Source organism: Egretta garzetta, unplaced genomic scaffold (assembly GCF_000687185.1).
Source record: "Egretta garzetta isolate BGI_Z169 unplaced genomic scaffold, ASM68718v1 scaffold386, whole genome shotgun sequence".
NCBI classification, from domain to species: Eukaryota; Metazoa; Chordata; class Aves; order Pelecaniformes; family Ardeidae; genus Egretta; species Egretta garzetta.
The window spans coordinates 1,150,230-1,172,587 of record NW_009260063.1 but is presented as its reverse complement, the minus strand read 5'-3'; the positions used below and the strand labels follow the sequence as shown (position 1 = coordinate 1,172,587).

The window sequence follows — 22,358 nt, the reverse complement described above, 5'->3', positions numbered from 1 at the left end:
CTCCCCCCTCCTCTCAGGCAGTTGTAGGGAGCGATGAGGGCTCCCCTCAGCCTCCTCTGCTCCAGGCTGAACCCCCCCAGCTCCCCCAGCCGCTCCCCAGCAGCCTGGGGCTCCAGACCCCTCCCCAGCTCCGCTGCCCTTCTCTGGACACGCTCCAGCCCCCCCAGGTCCTTCGGGGAGGGAGGGGCCCAACCCTGACCCCAGCAGTCGAGGGGTGGCCCCACCAGTGCCCAGCACAGGGGCACAGTCCCTGCCCTGCTCCTGCTGGCCACACCACTCCTGATACAAGCCAGGGTGCTGTTGGCCCCCTTAGCGACCTGGTCTCATATACACCATCACCCTTTGTCCACTGTTTCCTCCAATTTAGCTCCACATTGGCCCCTTTATGGCAGATCCACTGCAGTGTCTATCCTATGCCACCCCCAAATCCAACTGTTCATATTCCATCACTGCTTCACTGAACTATCTCCTTTCCTGTTATTTCACATTTAGCTATCCCTTTCAGAGAATCCTCCTTTCCTGACTGTCATCCCTAATTCTTTATCTCCAAATGCAAATTTCCCCCCTCCCTGTCCACCTGGGCTTGACACTGATGCCATCCCCCCTGTCACACCAGGGAATTACTCACAAACAGAGCTTTTGAATGCAGGAGGCACCACAGCTCGCTGAAGGGAGAACAGCACGCTGCTTCAGGAAACTGTCCTGATAAACCCATAACCCCCCCGAATTGCAAGGGAAGATAAATGACTAAATTACCCAGTGCTTGTGCTGCTGGGCCTTGAATGATTTGTGCAGCTGGGGGCCTTGCAGGATTGATTTGAGCCGAGGAGGAGGCTGAGCGTGGGAAGGAGGACTCAGCTACCACCCTGACACCAAGCGGGCATGAGATTCCCCTCCAGCACCGTCACACAGTGCCTGCCTCCCAGATGTCACCAGGTTTTCCCTTCCTTTTTCCCTGCCCTTTCTAGTCTCCCAGCAAGTCTTGCCATGTCTTTAGAAACATCCTGGTTTTTCTTCTCGGTGCCTCCCAACCCGCGTGGCGTCTCCCTTGGGGCCTGCAGCCCGCTTTGCTTGCTGAGCTTCGAGCTGGCCTGATGCTGGGTGGCGTAACGTGGACACCCTGCTCGGGCCATGGATGCTAGGACACCTTTCTCAGCCAGGGCTGTTGCTTGCTACCCAAGAAGGAAACTTGCTGAGGTTCTGGTGCCACGCAGCAAGATCTGCATCTTCTCTCCCGTCTCCTTAGCCTACCTCTCCTAAGAGGGTAAAAGGCCCTCTTAGTTAGAGAAGCGGTCACCTATCGGCTTTCCTCATGAGGCTTTGGGTCCCTCAGTCGCTGAAGTCCTGCTCCTTGTCCACCCAGCCTGAGGACATGCACTTGTGTTCTGGAGACAGGGAGCTCGCGGGGCGCACGGGCAGACCTGGGCGCTGCACCCTGAGCCGCTCCTCCTCGGCCGAGTGCGTGCGTCGAGGACCGGTGTACCCAGCTAAACCACTCTGGAGACTCCCAGCTGTCTCTGATGACAGTTTGAGGTCTCTATCAGCTCTTTAAAGCCTGGTTTAAGAAAAATAAACAAAACAAAAGTGGAAGAGAAGGGGCCTTCCTACAAGGTGCAAAGCCCTGACCCCATGCAGGGCGGCAGCTCTGCTACAGCGCGGATGAGCCCGCGCATCTGCAGGGAAGAGCTGCCGGAAACTGAGCGTGCACGGCTCTGGCCAGGGCTGCGAGCCCAGGAAAGATCCACCTGAGCATCTGGCTCTCGCACACGTGCGGAGGCACTTACTGAGCCACGATGACTGTGCTGCAGGGTGTCTTTTGCTTTCTTATTGTGCGGGGATTAAGGCTTGGCTGCCTTGATGAGAAAGCTGTGCTGACTGCTCGCAAACTCTCCGCGTTCCCAGTCAAAACTGTTTTAAAGAGACAGGAAAGGCAATCAGAAAACAGTTCCCACTCCGTCCTTTGAAACAAACTTAATTTTAACACTTAATTACGTGCAATACAGACTCATTCCTATTTCCTTTGCCAAGCTGCAAATCTCTTGATTTTGGTCAAACTTCCTTTGATCTCACAGGGTGCTCACCCTCACGAGGAGGGAGGCTTTGATGAGAAAGAAGCAAAGGCTGTTGAAGGGGCCAAAGCCTGATGAAATAGCAAGACCAGCAGCACGTCGCCGTCTCCGCCACTCACCTGCTCGGTGACCTTGGGCACGTTACAGCAGCGTTTGGGGCTTTGGTTCCCTGCTTTTAAAGGAGGAGGGGAGGCAAACATTTTCCTCCCACGCATTAGTACTTGGAGACACAGGACTGCAAAGTGCTAAACTAGAGCAGTAAAACCATTCCAGTAGCCTAATGACAGCTCCAGAGAAGTAGCAGAATATATCCACTTTCCCCCATCTTTCTGAGCGCAGCTAATGAAGAGAAAGCCCCTGCCCTGGCTGAGAGCACGCAGCGCCTGTGAAAGCGATGCACCGAAATGTAGGAAACACACCGGAGTGCAGGAATTCGGTTACATGGCTGTTTGCAAATTAATGGCTAAATCAATTAAATGAAAGCATGGGATTTCTCTTGAGGAAAGCCTAGTCACAATCGCGAGGGGAAGGGGAGGGGTTGTGGGGTGGGGATGACATAATCACGTTTGCGAATCACCAGCAGTGTGCATGCTTTAATCCATTAATGGGGTTTTTATCTGTGATCATAAAAAGCAGGTTACATTCAGCCTGGAAGGGAGTGAGGGCTGGAGGAGAGGGGAGGGGAGAGAAAGAGCAAGAGAGAGAGAGAGAGAGAGACGGAAAGCAAGAGAGAAAGAGAGCACGATTCACTCGCTGAATTGCTTGCAAGCTTTGGGCTGATAATTAGGGATCTCGGGAGAGCAGTTTCTCAGAATAACCTGCTCTCCTTCGAACGGACCGAGTGGAGCCAGTGGTTCAGTCCTGATGATATTTTTTAAGCCCTCCTTGCAGTTTGATGGGCATTCCCAGTGCTTTTGTGCACGTCTCGGAAAGCGTTGACGTGGAAAGGAGCAGCGAGGAGGGGGAGGTTGGAGAAAAAAACTGCAGCTCTTCTAAAAATACGGAGGGCATGCAAGAGTGCGAGCAGGCTGGGGAGGAGGGCGAGGTGAGCGCGCCTCGGACCATGTTCCCCGGGTGCCGGCGCGGCGCAGTTTCGGAGATGTCCCTCCTGTGACTGGACGCACCATGAGCATCTGGGAGGTGATCCTGGCTTTCGTGGTGGTGGTGCTGATGCTCGTGGCCCTGCTGGCCAACGTGCTGGTGCTGATGTGCTTCCTGTACAGCGCGGACATCCGCAAGCAGGTCCCAGGATTGTTCATCCTCAACCTCACCTTCTGCAACCTGTTGATGACTGTTTCGAACATGCCCCTGACCTTGGCTGGGATCATTTACAAGAGTCAACCAGGAGGAGATCAGATCTGCCACATTGTGGGCTTCCTGGAGACTTTTCTCACCACGAACTCCATGTTGAGCATGGCAGCTTTGAGCATTGACAGGTGGATCGCTGTGGTCTTCCCTCTAAGTTATCACTCCAAAATGAGGTACAGAGATGCTGCTCTCATACTGAGCTACACGTGGTTACACTCAGTGTCGTTCCCGATAGTGGCAGCTTCTCTCTCCTGGGTGGGTTTCCATCACCTCTATGCCTCCTGCACCCTGTACAACAAGAGACCAGAGGATAGGACACAGTTTGTGATTTTCACTGGGGTCTTCCACACCCTCAGCTTCCTCCTCTCCCTTATAGTCCTGTGTTTCACATATCTAAAAGTGCTGAAGGTGGCACGGTTTCACTGTAAGCGGATTGACGTGATCACTATGCAGACCCTGGTGCTGCTTGTGGACATCCATCCCAGGTAAGGTGCCTGTGTGCTCAGCAGGCGAGAGACTATTCCCACAGAGGATGCGAGGACCGGTTCAGTGTTATGTTAAATACAGTCTGTTCTGTATCACAGCAGGGGATGGGGAGGGGGAGAAAACAAGCATCCTTCTTGCCACTTTGTGTTCTGCATGTTTCTTCTTACTTGTGCTTATTTTTCCGGTAGTAGAAGCAACTCCTCTTTGTTATGCTTAAGGGCTTGCTTGGGGAGGGAGAGCAAAGAAGCAGTTTTGGCTGAGCATGCACTTCCCTTTTGAGACAGTGATCAGATCACTGCCCGTTGTCTCCAAAGGTGGATTTAGTGGTCGATAGATGTGCATTTTTTGGCACTGTCAGCCCACAGCCTTGCTGGATCCCTGAGAGGGAACATGCTGAGGCTGCCTGTGTCCCTTCACTTGGAGCTCAGGAGGGAAGCTGGGCACTGAGTGCTGCTCCTTTGCCCGGCACGTTCCCTACTGCTGTGCTCTCTGTAACTTTATGTTTTGTGAAGGCAGAACTGAGAGGGAATAACATTGCAAAATGCATACACTTGACTGCCTATCCTTAAATCCAAGTGAGAGGGACTGCAGTAGCAATGTTAATATGACAAGCAAGGGATGTATAAAGTTAATTTCAAATGAGAACCTTTAAGTACATCAGGAAAAAATCTCTGGCAGCTGGGAAGAAGAGCACCAAATGGGTATGAATGTGTGCTGGGATGCTGTGCAAAAGAATCATGTCAGGGATTATGCACAAACTATAAATCTTGCCTGAATAGCCTATGTCTGGATCTGGAAGGGATGCAGATTTGGCTGGAGGAGGGAGGGTGGGAGAAACAGTTTTCCTGGGTCAGTTAGGAGAGTAGAGTGGTAAAGCTGAAGGAGAGAAAGCCTTGGTGGCTGGGAAGCCAAGGGCGGTGCTGGGCAGGCAGTGATCCTGGTGAGGAGCTGGGGAAGGTGCCCGGTGCACGGGGGAGGAGGGAGCCAGTGTGTGCTGTGAGTATGCGATGGCTCTGCCCACGAGAAGCAGAGAGGAGGAGATGGAGAGGACCAAACCAGGGACAGCTGAAAGGATGTGGGACCTGGCTGGTGAGACGGGAGCATCAGGGCAAGCCAGAGTGATCTGCCTGGGAAATGGGGATTTGAGAAATGAACCTGCCCAGCTGAGGCAGGACGGAGCAGGAGAGGGTGGCTGGTGGCTCAGCGTGCCCTGGCTGAGGGGTGAGAGGCTCTGATGAGCTGGAGCAGATGAGGCTAAGACCCAGCTGTGACTGGGATGGGGTGGCAGAGTCAACGAGCGAGCTCTGGAAAGGGGGAAACAGAGGCACTGGTCACAGTGTGGGAAGAAATCAGCCTGGTTTGCTCAGAGGAACTAGTTTGGCTTAGGGCTTAGTATGGCAGGTGATTGGAAAAGAAGAATCTGGTGTATTTGCCTGGAAAAAAAGGAGAAAATGTTTTGGCTTGGTACGGTGACAGAGTGGCTGTGAGGGATGTGTGTGCTGCTTGGGAGCCAGTCAGAGACTGGATCTGAAGGTTCAGACTGTGTCTGTCAGGGACTGAAGGGAAGGGAAGCATCTTTCAGAAAAATGCTGGCAGCTGGCAGTGCAGGGAAGTGTCTGATCCAGGGGAAGAAATCCGCCTGGGAGAGAGGAAAGCCGGCAGCAGTCGGGGAGGGCAGTCCCACGCCAGACATCCCGCAGACCCCCCTTGCTGTCCTTTGCTCTGCACGCTGGAGGCAAACACCAGCTCTCTGCATTTGCAGCCAGCCGGGAGCAGAGCTGCCGGACTGAAAGCACATGTGGCTGTCCTCAAAAAAAGGTCATATTTTGGGGATTCCTAAGCCTAAGGCAAATAAGTCTGAAAAGATCAGGGCAGGACAGCACACTGTTAGAGGAACAGAAACATTTGCTCAAAATTCTCCAGTTAAGCTGTTTGAGCCGTCTCTTGACCAAGAATGTGGAGCAGAACTTCGGGCAAGTCCCGTTACTGTTCTTGAGAAACACATGTATAAATCTTCCCTTATCCACCAAGTCACACAGGGGAAAAACCACCCTCCTGCCCTATGTGCTGTCTGGTTGCTAAACTGTGCCTCAGCTGGTCTTAGTTCCTGCACACGTTGTGAGATGCGGTGGTGACTCCCAGGGCAGTGCTGCAGACCCACTGGGGCTATTTACAATAGCATTCGTTATGCCTAATTCTTGAAGTATGCCTGGACTGCACAGCAAAGCGTAGAAAAAGGGAAAAAAATCTCAATGGTATTTCTCATCCTCTGCATTTTTTCTGGTCTAGGTTAATTTGAGGGTGTTCCTGCGTTTTGTAATCCTCTCACTGAGGGGTGGATTCAGTGGGGCTGTGGGAATGGTACCTCCTTTCTTCAGACGAGACAGAGCTGTATAGGCACTTTGCTGCGAGTAACCTTATTACTAACCACTATTTATCTCTTGTATCAGGTTATTCTAGTGCTGCTTTCTAAGAAAGGAGAGTTTTAGCTTCTTTTCTAGACTACTGAAATGGTGGCTGATTTGGGCTATGGTGGTGCTGCCTTAGCTGGTGACAGCTACTGCTGCTGGAAGGGTCAGACCTCGGATTGCCTTCCCGACTGAGAGCTGCACAAAGGCTGTGGGTCTCCTGGAGCAGGCAGTGACGTGCATAAAGCTCTGACATAACCAAGGCATCGTTTCAGTTATATAAGTGATATACATACAGGCAACGTCAGTGTTTGCTACAGCACCTAACAGCATAGACATGGACGCTGGGAGAAGGCGCGTGAGAGAACGAAGTTTGCAATCCCACCTTAGACTACCCTGGCTTTTCTGGCTTTTTGCACAGTCTAGTTTCAACGCTGAGAAATGTGTATGGACAATTTTCTGCTTCCTGTGACTTAGAATCCACCCGCAAGGGGGTCTAGCGACAGGCGTTATGACAGATGGCTTTATTACCTGTGACTCGGAAAGACACGAGTGATCTTCTGAAGATCATTCAAGACGAATACAAAGAAACCCTCTAAATACCACACAAAATCGTGTGAATGTTTAGGGCACATGTCCTTTCAAGTTATCACAGGCATTTTTACTGGATACTGCTTTTTCTTGACTTTGTTCTTAAGACCAAGGTATCTTAGATATTGTGAGAGGTTTGGGCAAGACTTCACTTGAGTGCTTAAATCCATGTGTTTCTTCACCCAAATTATCTATACTATCTTTTTGGTGTAGCCAGCTTTACAGATCTTAAGGTCCAGTATCTCATAAACTTTGTTTAAAATACCAAACCTTCAAAGGGATATATCTCAGATTTTCCAGGATATTAAAATCTTTAAATGAAAGCTTAGTCAATAATCCAGTTCTATTACTAGTGTCACTAATGGAATTTGCATATATGTCCTTATCTTAGTGCATAAAAGTGGGTGCAAAAGCAAAATACCCATCTGTGTACATTGTCTATATGAAGGAACGAGATAAAATACCTTCCTCTGTGATGTGGTATTTATTAGCTACATCTGGAAAGACTGAAAAAAATAAATTGGTTGAAGTCTGTCAGGACTTCCCAAGTCATGTGTGAGCCCCAGGAGTCAGAGACAGCTTTACATGTGCCAGTAGGGAAAACATATAACTGGGGAAACAGTTAGACACAAAAAGTACACCCCTCTCTACACCCTAACACCACCCTAATAGAACCTACTTCAGGGATTCCTTTTCCTATATTGCCCTGTGCCTGGGATATTATGAATTTAATAACACAGGTCTTAAGTGAAGCTGTCCAACCTCTAAGATCATCTGTCTGCACCTAAAAATACTCCAAGTTCTCCAGCTCATGCAGAACTGAAAACATAGGTTCCCTTGAAAAGGTGGATATTTTTTTTTCCTTCTCAGCTGCCATTTCTCTCTGCAAATAACTCATAGAACCTGTAACACTTTTAGATGTGTTTTCATTCTACTTAGGCACATTCTTTAAGAGTGAGATGATTTGTTATTTCAAGCAGAAAAACCTTTTCCTCCGGTATTTTGTTCATTTTGTCATCACGGTAGCTGCTCTGGGGACTGTCAGCATAAGGCCATGTATAAAACAAATCAAAGGGAAGATGTCTTTGTTAACACAACCAAAAGGTAACATAAGAACTCACTGCCACAGGGATCACTGAAGCACACGGAGATCCTCAGGACATAACATGCATTTAGATGATGATCAAACATTTGCAGGGACAGCAAACAACGTAAGGGTATGGCCATAAACCTCACAGCTATTAACATATGTGAGTGTGGAGCCTGACATCAGGTCATCAATTACAAATTTACAATAAAAACAGAGAGCCCAATGCCAAGCAGTTACAAAATGCAGTACTCGGGCCAGACCATTTGGTCTGCCTGGGATGTGATTGCTTTACCACAAGATCTCTGCCATGAGAGAACACGTAGCAGTGCTGCCATGTGCCTAGAGAGGGGTTTTGGGGGTGCAGCCTGGCTTTCACTTTGCTCTTTCCCAAAGGGAGTAGTTCAGGTACAGATGGCCCTGAGGCTCTGGCAGATACAACCAGTGCTGCCCATCCAACCTACCTGCCTGGAGAAGATGGGAACTCACCCGCCTCCCTCAAAACGCACAGCCAGCACAGGGCTTACACAAGGGCGTAGAGAAGGAGGATGGGTTTTCATGTTATCATCACTCTTTTGGCAAGTGAACATGCTGATTTCAAAGGGGATTTCCTGCAGTGGAAGTGTGGTCTCAGCCCCATGCTCCCATCACCTTGCTGGCATGCCGAGGGTCTTAGAAGATCTCTGGTGGCCTGGTGAGACCGCCACAGGGAAACTCAAAGGAGAAGCTCTTGTCCTAAAATGCCACAGGTAGGAAAAACCCCAGGGTGTGACTAATCTGTAGCTGTTTAGTCAGGAGCAAGGCTGGTTTGAGGCGAGGAGTCAGAACATCACAGAACTGTGGATTTGTTGCATAATTCCTGGCTTTGCAAAGCGTTCAGCACGGCAGCCGTGCAGAGCTGCACGGGCTGCTGTAGGAGTTATGGCCACATGGTTCACAGCTATGAGATATAGTGATTGCTCCAACGTTGGACTGAATGTTCAGAGCATGTTTTTTCCCATTATGATTTTATTGTGTTTTATTGCTTATCTTGCTGGGAAGTTTCTCCTGTCTAAGATAGTGGTGTTGGAATTGCTGTTTTGAGGGAAGTAGCATGCTGCCTACCCCACTCCGGGTATTTTTCACATCTCTGGATATCATGAGACAAACTCTGGCCTGCAAATACAGCTTACAGTAATTCAAAGAGGAGCTGCAACTGAATTCAAGGCTGGATTCCATCAATTTGACTCTATATAAATTGGTATAATGGGGGTGTGTGCATATAAATATATAATCATGTATTTCATAGTAATTGTTTTTGGAGGGTAAGATGATCAGACAATGCATTAGCACTTGGTATCGTCCCATATAAATGCAGTGCACCTGGTATTGGCTTATGCGAATACAGCACTTACTGGAACGATTGATTTCCATCATTCCATCAGTAAAGCCATTAAAATCTGCTACCTGATATTATGATTCATGTTCTTGTTTGTGTTGAATGTCACACAGTGTAAGAGAGCGTTGTCTAGAAGAACAAAAGAGACGGAGGCAGCGAGCAACAAAGAAAATAAGTACCTTTATTGGTACTTTTATACTTTGTTTTGCACCTTATGTAATTACAAGGTAAGTGTGAACCTACATACTGGCAAAGACCACTGAGATGCACTCTTGAGTCAGGGAAGCAGGGCATGCTGAGCCAGAAAATGATTCAAGTCTCCTGTGAAAATTTTGTGCACCGTTTCCACTCCTATGGCAGAGATTGCATTTACTGAGCTAACAAAACTGTATAAAATGTCACAGCACTTATCTGATACAATCCTGGTGAAGTATGAAGGCCAAATTCTGTTCAATCAGCCCCGTCAATATGTTGGTCACATGGGAGTGATTTAGTAAGTCAGTCTACAGGATTTTGCAGACGTTTTTCAGGTCAAGTAGTCACCTACTCCTCAGATTGCCTCCCCGGATCTGCAGGGGAAGACACAGGTCTCAATAGGTCAGACTGTAAAAATCTGGTCAAGCAGGATCCAGCTGAGGTGAGAACATGGTCCACAAACTTAAACGATAGTTTTGTCTGACTGGATAGAGTTTATTAGTCATAAACATCAAATATCAAAGCTGCTCTGGCTCATAGCTAAAAAAAAATCTGGTCAGATGCCTTTATCTATCTACTAGCTTATCATTAGAAATGGCTCCTGAGGGAAACACAAAATTACTCCTATGAAACATAAAGTATTAGAAAGTGAGTATATCCAGAAAAATGTTATCTAGCTGTTGAGGGAAATTTACAATGTGCATTCCTTATTAAAAGACTCTGGAAAAACTGAAATGCAGCTATGCAGAACAGAGAAAGAAAAAATATCTTTAAAGTCTCACCTATTCCAATACTATCAAATAGAAATTACTGGGGCTGACTTCAGTCAAACTCAGATCCATCATAAAAGAATCATTGAAAAAGCTGAATACAAGTGGACATGTAGCCAACCCCAAGTTTTTCCAATTCAGTGTAATATCCTGAGTTTCTATTTCTAACAAAACAATTCACAAGAAGGTCTTGTAGTCTCTTGGCAAAGATGGAAACCTGCATGTCGCATTGATTTTATGTTAATGATAATAATAACTAATTGATTAATGCTGTTTATTTGTAACAATGCTGCAACTACATTTGTAACAGTGTTACTAGCTTCACTTACACTTAGTAGCAGACACTCCATGCCACACACTCTCCAAAGGATTTATAATTGTAGGCGTTCAGACTTTGTTCTCAGGCTATAAGATATTAGAGTACTTGTCTCATTACAAACGGTTAAATTTCATTTTATGTTGGGTCTCTGAACTTAATGAAAATTGTCGCAGTCACAGAATAGCTTGCGGCTCCATCCTGAGTGATGCCGTGTGCTCTAACCAGGACTGTCAGAAGTATTTTTGTGCTTCTCCATAGTCATCTCAGACCAGTGCTCAAGCACCGCCTCCCGACCTCCTCTTAACTCTGTGGCATCCTAATTTGTGCCCCAGTAGCCCTAAGATACAGAAGAGGTATTAGAAAAATCCTCAGCCTCCTTCCTTTAGTCCATACAAGGATCACTTTAATGTTCCGCTGAGTCTTCAGGCTGTGGGGGACTCGTAGCTTTGCCACAGAGAGTGACTATGAGAAGAGTCAAGATGTAGGGTCTTGAATGCATGAATGCATGAAGAGTTGGGCACTGGCCAGGCGTGCCAGGTGGGGTAAAGGCTGTCGCTTTCCTGGCCTTTTCAGTTCTGACATGCCTAGGGGATCACTGCACAACAGGCTACAGGGAGTTCCCTCTTTAGCCACTTGAATCCCCCTCGAGACCTTGCTGGGTGCTACGCCGCATGGATGGGTATTCAAGGACGTGCATTGCGGTGTTTCCCTATACCTCACACATACGGCTGAGGGGTGTCCAAGTCAAGGGGATTAGAAGGCTTTTGAGCTTAATTATTAAGCAAATATTATTTTCTGGACTGTGTCCAACACTTTGCATTGACGAGATAGAGGCAATCAATCACAGTTCAAGGCAGTGAACAGAAGATAGCCAATGAAGTGTATTGCTCAGCCTCTCCTTTTGACAGCCAGCTCTAATCAGCAATATGCTTAAATTAAACATGCTTTTAAGTACGTCATGAACTGAGGCCTGACAGCAGCAAATCATAAGGCTTTGCTGTAGCAACATCTTTCTGCTTCCACACCAAAACCAAATAGTTGTCTCTAGCAATTCCATGAACCGGTGAAGGAGTTGTGCTTATAACCCCAGCCAGATAAATCCTTCTCTGGGTAAACCAGAGATCTTCAGATTATATTAAGGTAAAAGTCAGATTAAGCACCTCTTTTATCAAGAAAACACCCTTCTAATTAGCTCAGTGGCTGACCTTAAGCAGTATATCAATAGAATCTGATTCTTCTTGATTTGTTTCCGCTGTACCATTATGACCGATGTATTACCCTGTATTATTTCCAGGCATAGCTTGTTTCTTGGTTTGTAAAAATTCTATTAGTATGTATCTCTGCTTTTGCTATATTTATCATTATGTGATTAAATAACATTGTTCAAAACATATCTTCTCCCAGGAGCTTTTTCATAAGAAGAATTAAAACAAGTCATACCAATTTCTAATATTAATTTCCAACTCCAGGCATTTCATACTGAAGTACAGAACTTTGCTCATGTAAGTTAATAAGTGCTGTCAATGTGTGAGGAAATTGGCTTTAAATTAAAAATCCTGAAGTAATACCAGAAAGAAGTTCACAGCCCCAAGCCCTCAGGTTACAGAGAAAGATGGTGGAACAGGCAGAAGATTAAAATTCTCTTGTATCATCCCAGGGGGACAGGGGGTAAAGAAATCATGTTTTTAAAGTGTCTGCCTGCCTTCTGTGTGCAGATCCTGATCGGCTAGACAGGCAAGTTCAAAATTCCTCTGCAAGTTATGTTCTCGCCTGTCTGTGCATATAAATGCATAATTTTCCTATGCAATCTTAGGCTGACATATTTGAAGAAAGTGACCTTCTAGTCTTCGTCGAAAGCCTCAGCTGATGTGAGGTAGAGATATCTTCCTCCTGGATAGAAAAATCTTTTGGTACAGGCTGGACAGCGCTGCTTGCTATCTTCATATCTCTGTCATGCCTTGCTATCCTCATATCTCTGTGCAGACAGGTGGTTCCTGCAGCTCTGGAGAGCAGCAATGGCTAAAAGCAATGGTTTGCAAGATTTGCTGTAAGAGATCTGCAAGATCAGCTATGAGAGTCCAAAAGTCTGCTTCCTTACAGGAGCTGGCCAGTTGTAATATATGCACCACTTCAGAGGGAAAACTGGCTAAGGGTAAATCAGCAAACAAGCACTGCAATGCCATTCTTGTATGAAGAAGCAATCATTAAAATAAGGCGTTTTCACTAGCAAGACAGCATACAAAAGATTCAGCCTACCAAGCAATAAAGTGAAAATAAAGTACAATCAACATCAAGATAAAACTCACGGTCAGCTTATTCATATCATTAACACAAAAGAAACAACTAAGGTCTAATTCTGATAATATGGGACTTGTGTGGGGAAAAAATAATCAGAATTAGACAGAAACAGAAATGTTAGGAATGCAAGCTTAAAGAGCTGATCCAAATTCTTGGGGAAAGGACGGAATTTCTTCTTGTGAGAACTTCATCACCTACCATCTCCAAAATGTGGTGCCAGCTTTGTTTCACTCCTGAACAAGATGACTTTTAGCTTGTTTGAGACTCCGTTTTCTTCAGAATGTTCTCCATAGCTCAGTTAAGTTCTCAGGTTTAAGCAATGCACAGCAGATACGTTGCCATTGCAGTAGCCTCCAGCTGGACGTATACAAGTTCAGTAAAATATTTTACTAAAGCAATAAACTGCACATGTTTTCAGTGTGTATTACCTGAATAAAAGATGAAGGTCTTAATCTTCAACATAACATTCTCATTTGTTTACTGGATAGCCATATGACATGGCACATGCTACAGAATTTTCTAAAACATTAACAAGTATCACAGCAAAACACCTTATAGCTTTGAAATAGAAAGGTATTGAAGACCAGACAGTAGAAGAGCGGCTCATGCAAGCAAGATAGGGAATTATGTAGTTGATGCTGTAGAATTTAATTTACAGGTAGCACTGAAATATTAATGCTTTTTCATGGAAAATGTCTTTTTTTTGGCTGAAACTTTTCATGAAAATTGAAGCTATGCATATAATTTCCCTCATAAATGAGAAACAAAACTCTCTTTCAAAGGCAATAAAGTATGTGATATGCCTTGAAAGACTGACATTTTATTGTTTGTACACAAAATGGAATTGTGTAGTGTTTGTCTGTATTTTTGTGTTTGCTGCTTGGTATCTGCAAATCTAATTTACTATTCAAAATAATACCCAAGAATTGCAAACTGTGTAAATATCAAGGACACTTGGGGAACATAATCAAAGAAAATATTTAAAATGCTGTCAATAAAAGTGTAGGCTTTTCAGTTATCAGTCAATGAAGGTAAAATTAGCAAGTCTAGGCTTGCAACCCTGAAGTATGTATTTGATATGCTTTAAGTGGAGATTGTTAACATCTCATAGAACTGATTGACAGAGACTCAGATACAAATTTGTCATATTTTGGTCATTCAAAGCATCCACTGAATTTAATTAAACTTAATCAAATTCACATGGGTAAAGCATTTGGTAAAAGTAAATAAACCAGATGAAACTCAACATGATGAAATTCAAAATGCAGAGAAGGCATCAAGTACGTGAAGTGGAGAATAACAAGAAGAAGGATGGCTCACGGCAGATTACAAAGTAAATATGACTCAGTAGATGATTATGTTCCAAATAGTCAATTCTCCTTTTAGAGCATATTAATGTGGGTATCATGAGCTACATTTTATTAAACAAGGGAGAAAACACCAGAGGAGACGCCCCGGCAGCTTGAGCAGATAATTATGTCTGAGTTTGGATTCTACTGTAAGAAAGATACCAACCATGAGTTACGAGGAGAGGTTGAAAGAACAGCATTTGTTTAGTTGAGATGAAAGGAGAGAGAAATGGGACAGATGGTGGTTCTTTGGTATTTTAAAGTTGCTTACAGTGATCAGCTGAGCCAAGCAGCACCAGTGGAGGGGCAAGAGCAACTCCCGAGTATTTTCATGGAACATAGCCTGGTCACCTCAAATGTCTCACACATCTGTGAGCTCAAAGAGTAATTGGTCAACGTCACCACCCCTAAAAACATCACTGTAAAGGTGTGCCTCACTTCCAATGGAAGTGATACACAAAGTGATCAAATTGCTAGCACAAAGCACACAAAACTACTCTCAGTATTAGAATTACCAGTACTGTGGCAGTGGCTAAAGCCCCGGCACTGGCTGCAGAGCCATGGTGCTAAGCCCAGCACACATACCCAGGAATAACCAGTGCTTTTGCCATGGAGTTTGCAGTCCAGGCAAACCAGAAGGGAGAGAGAAGACAGAAGCTCGTAGTAAGTGGTGTAACAAATTAAGGTTCCTTAGTCCCACTTTTGTGCTGAAATGACTGGACCATGACATCTGCCAGCACAACATGATGTAGTGAAAGTTTATGGAATGAGAATAAAATGAGTGAGGAAAAAAAATCCTCATCGCTAAACTGCTTGAAGTACCAAGACTGTTGTCATTGTTGCTGCAGGAACCACACATCTGAATGCTCCTTGGAAATGGTGCTTTGTCTGAAGACAAAGCCATTGAAGTATTTTCCAGGCAGGTTTAAGAGCACCTGCTGCTGAAGGCAGTTTCAGCAAAGATCTTTTTTGCCATTGCATAGTGGGGCTCTCTAGCAGTACATGCGGCTGTTTGTCCTCTAGAAAAATCAATAGCTTCCCAACAGCTGTAGAGACATATTGAACAGATTTGCCCTTCAGTGTTGCTCAAAGACATGGGTAAAGAAAACTTTCTGGAGTTATCAATATTTCGCTGTCAAAAATACTCTGTCTCGGTACAAAGTGAACTATCCATACTAGTGTAAGTATGAGGAGTATATAAAGTTCTTCCCTCTCTCCCTCCCTCCCCTAATGAGTTAAAAGTTTTGCCTTGCTAAATTTGTTGCAAATGTATATGTTTGGCCCTTAAACTGACCAGATTTTAAATTCAAGATATATTATGCCATGTCTCAGTGATAAATTTTCCTTCCTTGTGTGTTTCTTCTATGACCCAGACAAACGGTTTAAAAGCATCAAACTCACTCTCAGGAGCTGGACTGGCTAAGAGCTAGATAGCACTGCTGGAGTGGTTTCTCAGATGCTCTAGAGGAGGCCTAGAACCACGAGTTCAGACTAGATGCTGGATTTTCACATAGCTAATGGTAGGGATATATGACTCCCATGAGACCAAGCAATGGCACTTTGGGTCCCAGTCTCAAACTTCAGTGCTCAAAGTATGGCTTTGCATCAATATTTATAAAATTATGTTAGGCTATGCAGAGACAATTTTTACAATACTTGTGGCTAAATTTGCTGTACAGGATGGATTCAATGGTGACAATAATTGTGAAAGTCATTAGGAAGCATACCTGGGGAGATTATACTCCTTTAATTCCCTCTAGAGCTATATTAAGTCTGTGATGAACTTCAACTGCCATAAAAATTATCTTACAACACATAGTACTAGAAAAATGCACAAAACAAAAGCACTAAATGAAGAAAAAAGAAGTTAAATGTTAATATCTAACAAGAGCTCTTATTAGTACTAAAAACCCTAGAGTCATCAGAGAAAGTAACACACATTGTCCGTATGGATAATTTTGGCACGGATAAGTTTTGGCACAGAGACTGAAGGTGTAATGGTTGAGGGTATGTTACGTAGGAAATTATTTTGATGCTGCATGATATTTTTCATTAGCAGCAAACTTTCTGTGAGGTGTTGACCTGCTTAGCACAGAGTATTTATGATCCCACCAGACAGTAAAAATGGGGCTGGGTTACAGTACCTAGAGAGAGGGGTGCCCCTTTATCAAGTATCTCAATGGCCTGAGTGAGCCAGATGAGCTGAAAACCCAGCTCTACATCTAAGATTTGGACTCAGTTTTTAGTCTCCAAAAGGTGTATTCCAATAACAAATAAATAAGCTCTTTTGAAGACTGCCTCATATCTTGATGGAGCTATTCCATTTTGCACTAAATTCTTCAGTATTTATTGAGGCAAATGATCAGGAGAGCCCTTCAGGAGGCAAGACATCCAAGGTCTGCTTCCAGACTCAGTAAATATACAGCTAAATGTCAAGGGAGAGTCAAGGATGCCTTGAAGTTTGGAGGTCAAGACACCCTCATAGGAGCTACGTAGTCCCATCCTTGGGAAACAGACCTCAAATTTATATTTGCAGTTTTAGAAATGTATAAGGAGAGGACTACATTCACATTTTCCTGAGTATGAGTTTCTTTTCTTTTGTTTTCATGCAATGGCCCAAGAATAAATTGGAGTTTTGGGGTGGTCATTGGCTTACAGTTGTGCTGTTGCTCCATGTTTTTAATACAAGTATTCACTCTTTCAACCTTCCTTTTTCCACAGACTTGTTGAATTATCCTCTGTGGTCCACATCAATTCCCACTGGGGAATCATTTCCAAGTGCTTAGCTTACAGCAAAGCTGTTTCAGACCCTTTTGTGTACTCATTGCTACGGCATCAGTACAAGAAGACGTGGAAAGACATCATAAACAAGATCCTCAAAAGAAGCTCCATCAATTCCTCTGCCCTCACAAGCGAATCGCACAACCAGAATATATTGCAGCTGAACGAATGAGTGGCCTGGTATGGGACGTACAAGACACATAAAGCGATACATGGGAAACAAAAGTAACTGGCCTATCCCTAGTAGCTATCCTTAGCTGTCAAGGTTTTGGGAGGCAGTCATGGACAGGTTGAAGCCCACCCGTGTCCCTCCAGTAGCCCATGTAACACCTAAGGGAGGCGGGCTGCTTTGTGCCTCCTGCCTTCGGCTAAAAGAGTGCTATTGATCTGTGTCCTGCAGGCTTCGCAAATACAAATCTCCCATTGATTTCCATCAGCAGTTACACATACATATAGGGTAAAAAGTTAGTCCTCAGCAGAAGGACTCACGAACATCATGGGAGCAAATTGGTGACCTCATATGATTATTCTAAAACCAGGGATATTTGTGCCGTATTTTTCACTGGCTGCAGGTAACGCTCTCTCCAATGGAGCTGCCAGCCTGGCTTTACACAAACCACCCCTACCGAGCTGCTTGAGAGAAACACTCTTAACAGGAAAAGCTTAACAGAAAAGTCTTTACCTAGATACTCACATGGTGCCCAACATAGCTTTCATATTTTTTTAACAATTCCGTAGAATCGAAGGAAGAGAAAAATCACTTTTGAAATATGCTAACAGGCTGGATTCAGCCACGTCTTCTCTAAGATTTTAAAGTAACTTCCACAGAATCCCATTCATTTTCTCCCCATTAAATTTCAGAAAAATAAAAATGGTAGATAGGATCGAAAGGTCAGGATGCCTCCTGCCTTCCTTCCAGTATACCTGAGTTATAAAGAGATGGATTTTGCCCAAAGCTGCGGAACTGGGCCCTGTGCCCAGGGGGAAAAAAAAAATATCTCTTTTTCTGAGGTGTTTTTAATAATGTTTTTGTTTGGGTTTTTTCATACAGATATGTTACTTAAAGGAAAGATGAGCCTAAAGCTGAGTTTAAAAGTATAATTTTGAAAGCAAGCGGAGCAAAAATAATAGCCCCCCTCCCCACCATGAAAGTGCAGCCAATATTCTGAATCCACATCTGAACGTGCAGATCTCAGGAGGCTAACATAGGAAAATTTTGAAAACCAGGACAATCCTACATGCCACACTTCCTCAGACACTGCCACATATCTTAATTTTTGTAAACTTTTTTTTTTGTAAATTTAGTTCATTGTAAGCTCAACTACAGCTGGCAGCTGGCTTCACAACTGTCCCATAGGCACATGGTGCTGACGCCATCCTCCGGTGACTCACAAAGAATTACTTTCCTGGGTAATTTTCAGCAACTTCTCTCTCAATTGAGTGAAAACACTATGAAATGAGACAGTTTTCCAAGTGTTTTCTTAGTAACGAAGCTGTAGAATATCAAGAGCAATAATTAATCAATTGTAATTTCTGTCGTTATGACTTTTAAGAATAATCAATTTCTAAAACAACCTACATCAACAAAATGTGTTGTCCTTATAATATCTTAAAATTATTTTCAGGTAAAGAACTATTGGTTTCAAATGCTTCACATTTATACTTTGATTGGCAAAAGACTTACTACCAATTCTGACCTTAATTCTGCACACATTTTTCTCCAGAAAGTGACTTAAAGTCCATAAGACAACAGCAAAGTTACATCAGAAATTAAATTAATTTTTGCCTGGTAGGTCAAGAAAGCTTCTGTCCAGTGGCCATAAAGTACACAGTTTCTTTTTTGAGGGTAAATGGCAAATGCATGCCCAGACTTTGAATAGCCTTGGTTAATTAGGCTTCATGCATGCAATGGCAGCTTCAATAACAGCTGACATAGCTGGCTATATTACCACCTATCCTTGCTCATATTCTGATTGTCAATATTATATTGAGAAAACATGGTCAGGACCATACTGAGAAAATAAGGCCCCGAGTACTAAAAATGGGGATTACTTTTTAGTTACCACCTCCTGTGTCCCGCAAGCAAAGGGCACTGTTTGGTGCCTATAGCTCTGCAGAATCCCTGACAGCAAAGATTGATGAGCTAAATTAATATATTCCCTATCACTTATGCTAGGCGATCAATATCAGTCACTTCGCAGACATTAGAATGCTCCATTTTGCAAGCTCTACCATGAATATAAGTCTTTCATGGAACAGACATTATGGCAACTACAATTTCCTTCATACCTGGCAAAAAGCATCCACTGATGAAGTTTCTGGCCAGTGATTCAAGGCCCAGACAGGTAACTCAGTGAGGGGCTTCACCCCAAGGTTAGTGAATATGGGGTGATACCTCAGGTGTCGGTCTGGAGAGCCTTGCCTTAGCCCTCGCTCTGGCATGGCACTACAGCAGTGAGAAACCGTGTTAATCCATTAATTTACTTTGTCATCTGCTTTATAAATGGAAGAATTAATACAATGAAGATTATTGACCACCTTGTAAATAAAAATTTTCAGCTTAACTATTAATTTTAGTTATAGAAATAATATAATTAAAATATATACACAAAGATTGTCACAGAATTTAAGTAAGTTTTTAAAATACTGCATTCAAAATTAGCCCTTAGCCAGATTAAATAGTCTACCTCATCTTAATCATTTTACTTCTTAGGCTTAACATAATTTTCTCAGGTGCAATAGATAAAAACACCCACTTCAATACTTGTTTCTCAAGAAATTCAATTCATGTTGATACTTGATTGCATCAGAATACAGGTTATTAGAAAGTTGATTATTAGTGAGTTTAAAAAGATAAAAATCTCTGCATCAGATTGTTTTACATTTACTAAGACCACTGAAGTAAGTTGCAATAGGGTGATCATTGATGTCCACAGCGGTTGTCAACGTATACGTGGGGCTGCAGCCAAAGTCAATGGGAGGTTTGTATGTCGATAAACCTAGCCCCAGAAGGATTTCAAATTTTAAATCAATTATTCAAACAGAGTAAGATAATTTCCCAGAAAGAAAAACAAAAAACCAACCCATTGCACATTTAGGATGGCTAGTAAAAATGGAGAAGAATACAGCATTGGACTTGTCTCATTATGCTTGTGTATCAGTCAGTCGCTGGTTGATTTATGTGTCACCATGAGCAATAAATCTCTCCCCTTGTATGTGTTTAAAATTTTGTCTTTCTTTCATGGTGCCTTTCTTCTAGAATTAATCTTATAAAAGAGAATAAATATAATTTCCGCTTACTTACATCAGCTCTCTGACACATTGTCATATTTCTACCATCTGAAGCAAGCAAGAGTTGTAAATGCTGGTGCTTGCCAAACTGACTCAGTATACAAAATAAAAGTAATACCCTAATGTTTCCTGACAACATTCTGTAAGATACTAGAAATATGATACTGTGGCTCATCAAGTGCTAGATATTCAGCTGAGTTCTTATAGGCAACCGGCAAAATTTTCTAAAATGTATGTCTAAGTTATGTATGTAGATATGAGTAACTATCTGCCTGCTGAGTATTGTATGTGCTATACAACACTTTGGCTTGAGTGAGTTAGAATAATGATGGTAAATGTAATGCACAATATTTTATTATCTCTGATCACGAAGCGGAACTGTTCTCTTGTCTAACACAAATGCGTGCGCGCGCGCGCGTGTGTGTGTGTGATTTTCTATTTGTTATTTAAATATTTTTGAAAAAGTTTGTAAAGTATGGCTACAATGTGTGCCCAAAATATGGAACTGCATGTGCAAAACCTGTGCAGCTGCTTAGGCAATATGCAGTTTTCTGTTTGTTGGTATCTGCAATCCATATGCAATATCTATTTCTCACACGCATGTTCAATTAACATTTTCTTCGTATCTTGTAAATTTGGCAGGCAGAACACTGGCAGACGACTAAGGGAATTTAGTCCACTATGTCATTTAACGGACTCTGAGCTTTTTCCTCCATTCGTTTTACAGCTATTTATACAGTCTCAGAGCCCTAACTGTGAACTAGGATCCTGTTTTATGTTATGTTTTTGAGCCAGTTTGAACGTGAAGATCTGGGTAATTGCATTCATCAAAAACTATGAGAGACTGATAAGAGTTTACTGGATAAATATTAAGGACCTGACATAAATCAACATAACGGTTGTTTCACCTGAGGATTGGGTCCCATTAGAGAACTATATCCAGGTTTTATAGCTCTGCCTTCTAAATCTGTGGGGCCATGCTTTCATGGTATTTACAAAGGGAAAGGTGTAAACAGGGTTTAGTGAGTTCCTCATGTGTGTACATGCCCACTTGCAATGTCAGGCAGCTGCATGACTCTTCTCTAAATAAGTTCTATCCCTGTTTTTACTCTTTGAGTAAAAGATTACAGCAACCTCTTTCCAGTGGCCCTTAATCAGACTTTTTATAACCTCTCTTATTTCTGAAAAAAATCAGATCTAGATTATTAAAAAATTCCAGACAAATCCTTATGAAGCCTGACGACTGCTGCAGCAGCAGCCACACATATCACAGCATCACAGAATAGCTGAGGTTGGAAGGAACATCTGGAGGTCATCTTATCCAGCCCCCAAAAGGCACATCACTGCCTCTTGTAGTTTACTGTCTCAATTTTGCCGATGCATCTGCTGGGAAACGATCCTAGTCCACTTCAGGTCAACAATAAAATCTTCCTGGAAATAATTGTTTTTAAAAAATAATTTTGGGAAGACATCTTTGGGAAGACATCTTAACTTCAAAACCAGCTGCATCAGAACAGCTTTAGAGGTTACCAAACTGGGGCAGAAATGGATGTGAATGGGAGGCTGAGGGTCAGGAAGGTTGGGAACTATAAACCAGCTTTTCTGTCATTGCAATGAAATGTGTTACCCTGGCTGCAGTGGGCTTTTCCTAGTGAACTGTTTCCACACTGAGAGCTCTCCGGGTCTCTCGGCCATCCATTCACTCCAAAGAGAAAGGTCAAGCTTCTGTCAAAGCCCAGTAGCTGCTGTAGAGTGGGCTGAGGCTACAAGAGCAGCCAAGCCTCCATAGGAAGGTCCATGTTGGCTTGGGAAGACTCTAATGGCTTTCAGATGGGCTAAATGGAAACTAGTCGCATTGTCTGAATGACCAGAAACCACCTACACCTGGATGAGCCTTGCCTTAGGAAACAGTCTAATTCTTAAAGCCCAGGAGGTTTAGGTAGTTTGCACAAAGTAATCGTATTTTTCTAGACTTACATGCCTAATGTTTCATAGTTCCCCTACCCCTCTTAATCTTAAATGAAGAAG

General features: G+C 43.7%; 1 protein-coding gene across 1 annotated transcript; it reads left to right on the top strand.

Moving 5' to 3' along the window:
* The first annotated feature begins 3,194 nt into the window (after nucleotides 1-3,194).
* Nucleotides 3,195-17,211, top strand: GPR26 (G protein-coupled receptor 26). The gene is made up of 3 exons (XM_009641077.1): nucleotides 3,195-3,862; nucleotides 9,441-9,554; nucleotides 16,980-17,211. The coding sequence occupies exons 1-3, from the start codon at nucleotides 3,195-3,197 to the stop codon at nucleotides 17,209-17,211; spliced, it is 1,014 nt and encodes a 337-aa protein (XP_009639372.1).
* Nucleotides 17,212-22,358: the final 5,147 nt, after the last annotated feature.